This window comes from Pinus tabuliformis, chromosome 1_2 (genome assembly GCF_031772625.1).
Source record: "Pinus tabuliformis cultivar Carrire ecotype Pingquan chromosome 1_2, CPIR1, whole genome shotgun sequence".
NCBI classification, from domain to species: Eukaryota; Viridiplantae; Streptophyta; class Pinopsida; order Pinales; family Pinaceae; genus Pinus; species Pinus tabuliformis.
In genome coordinates this window covers 1075465991-1075469125 of record NC_142298.1, presented here as the reverse complement: position 1 = coordinate 1075469125, position 3135 = coordinate 1075465991, and the positions used below count along the sequence as shown (strand labels likewise).

At 41.7% G+C, this 3135-nt stretch overlaps 1 protein-coding gene across 1 annotated transcript; it reads left to right on the top strand.

Annotated features, from left to right (window-relative positions):
* The first annotated feature begins 566 nt into the window (after positions 1-566).
* Positions 567-1220, top strand: LOC149209858 (uncharacterized). Its single transcript, XM_089398776.1, has one exon. The coding sequence runs from the start codon at positions 567-569 to the stop codon at positions 1218-1220; it is 654 nt and encodes a 217-aa protein (XP_089254902.1).
* The last annotated feature ends 1915 nt before the right edge of the window (positions 1221-3135 follow it).

Here is a 3135-nt window from a genome sequence, read left to right as displayed (position 1 = left end):
CAACTAGAGAATCTGGAGGAGATCCTATCACAGGCACAAAGGCAAAAATCTCTAGGTATTCACACTGGCAGCCTTTGGGTTGGGAAACTCATTACCAAAGATAACAAAAAACATGGAAGAAAAACAGATCTCCAACGAACAATCAGAATAGGAGAAATGTTAGTGGAGTCAGGCAGGTACTCCAAGCTAACAAAGTACTATAACTCCCTCCACAACAGTTCCCAATGAAGTTAATATCATGGAATATCAGAGGGCTTAATAGCCTAGGGAAAGGCAAACTACTCAAAAACATGATAATGCAAGAAAAACCACAAATCCTATTCCTGCAAGAAACCAAATGCAATTCAATCACTCTGGAAAGAATTGCAGCAAAAGCTTGGCCAGGAGGTCTTACCACTGCAGTGGATGCTAATGGACCGTCAGGGGGCTTAGCAGTTGTATGGGATGCTCAGACTATTAAGCTCAACAACATCCATGCTAATAAGAATTTTATCCAAGAAATTTTTCACATCATAGGGACCAACATACATCGGCATCTAACCAATGTGTATTTCCCCTAGGAGGCTATGCACAAGATAGAAATCCTGAACACCCTCTCAGCAATCAACACCGATAGGCTGCACCCACTGTGGATTACTGGAGGTGATTTCAATATGGTCACCACGCTGGAAGAAAAAAGGGGAGGCAGGAACAGAGGGAATCAGGAAGGGATCCACCTAAAAGATTTTATTCAGAACAACTGGCTTATTGACATGCCTTTCAATAACGGACTTTTTACATGGAATAACAAAAGAGCACGGGTGCATCAGATTGCCTCTCGTCTGGACAGATTCTTATTATCAGACAATGCAATTCACATAGGCAGAGATTTTGCTACTTCCATCTTGCCGATCTCGGGATCAGATCACTGGCCAATCTCCCTTGAATGGACTCATCCTGGTAACACAATCCGAATACCTTTTCGCTTTGAGGCTTTCTGGATGTCTCATCCGGATTTCATCAACTTAATCAACACAGAATGGAACAACTTCTCTCCTCCAAATGGTACAAAGATGTTTCATTTTCAGCAGAAGCTTAAGCATCTCAAGGGCATGATCAAACACTGGAATCATACTTCTTTTGGCAATATTTTCCAGGCTCAGAGTGCTCTCGATCAAGATATGAAACGACTGCAACAGAGGATTATAATTGAAGGTCGATCAGATGACCTGTCAAAATAGGAAAAAATTCTTGAGTCACAAATCTTAGAGAGGGATAAACAGGAAGAAACTCTATGGAGGAAAAAATCGAGAATAAGATGGCTTAAGGATGGAGAAAAAAACACAAAATTCTTTCATAGTACCACCATTCAATGCAGAATGAATAACAACATAACTCACATTCAAAATGAGTAGGGGGCTAAGGTGGAAACACATGAAGAAATTTAAAGCAAATTTCTAAACTATTTCAAGCAAGTGCATCACGAACCACACATAGACAGATCACTTGCCATAGAAAAAATTACAAGGAATATTCCTAAAATTATTTCTGAAGAGCATAACCAACTTCTTCTCAAACCTGTAGACTTACAGGAGGTTGAAGCAGTAGTTCGTCAACTGAAAGCTGGGAAGGCACCTGGCCTGGATCGATTCACCTCCAACTTTTTCCACAATTTCTGGGAACTGATCAAAATGGAAGTTTGGCAGGTTGTTGAGGAATCAAGAACCTTAAGATGGATGTTTCCTGGATTGAATGCCACATTCATAGCCCTTATTCCCAAGGAAGCTCAGCCCAACACTCCTAACAAATATAGGCCTATTTCTCTATGCAACATAATCTACAAGATTGTCTCCAAAATCACCTCGTCGAGACTCAAACTGTTGCTTACTCTTATCATTTCACCTGAGCAATCTAGATATGTCGAAGGTCGGTAAGGTGGGTTATGAGTCTTTTATCCTCCTCCTTCTTTTCTTTGTTGATCAATGTTATTCCCTCCTCTCCCTTTCATCCTTCTCGAGGAATTAGACAGGGAGACCCGCTCTCCCCTTTCCTTTTCGTTATTGTGGCAGAAGGGTTGGGCCGTAGCATTACAAATGCTCAACAATCTCAGCTCCTTAAAGGCTTGTCTTTTCGTAACTCCTTTGCCTTTATTCACCAGCAATTTGTTGATGACAACATGCCTCTTGGTCATCCATCCGTCCAAGAAGCTCGTAAGCTCAAATCATTATTGACAGATTTCTCGGATGCCTCAAGAGCCAATATCAACAAATCCAAATCGCAAATTTTCTTCTTCAATACTCCTGTTAATACCCAAGCAGCTATTTCCCGCATTCTTGGATTTTCTATTGCTGTCCTCCCTTCCAAATATTTAGGTGCTCCATTGATTGCCTCAGCCTTGAAGCATTCTTCATGGAATATCCTTTTAGAAAAATTGGAGGCCCGCCTTTCCTTATGGACTCACAGGGCCCTCAATATGGTGAGTCAGTTAGTCCTCATAAAAGTCATTCTTCATTCCATGCTGCTCTACCTTTTCTCTATCCTTGCGGCTCCCAAATGGGTTCTCAAAGCAATCAAGCATCTCCAGATATCCTTCTTATGGGGCAGCTCAAGTCAAACTCGCAAATGGGCTTTAGTTAAATGGGACACAGTATGCTTTCCAAAGAGCACAGGTGGCACTGGATTGAGGGATCCCTCCCATAGGAACGAGGTCATGGGGGCTCAAATTTGGTGGAAATCGCTTACTGTGCCATTCACTCCCTGGGCTCCTTTATGGACAGCAAAATATGCAAGCAATCGCCCAACAGAAGAACTAATACGAATGTCAGAAGTCAGCATGGGTTCCCTAATCTGGAATTCGGCCAAGCAACATAGAAGCCTTATTCAGCAGCATAGTTTTTGGGAAGTTAAGGACGGCAACACAGCAAGGTTCTAGGAAGATTCTTGGTAGCAGTTGCCCAAGTTAAAGGACCTAATTTCTCATCTGCAACTTTCAGAGCAGGATTTGCAGACCTATGACAAGGTAAAAAAAATTTGGAATCTAGCTACTACACAAGGACATAGGCAATGGATTAAAGCGGATCAAATCTTAAGACATGGAACAAAAGAAGTTCAACAAACTCTTGACACAGAACTATTGAAAATGATAATACAGCTCTC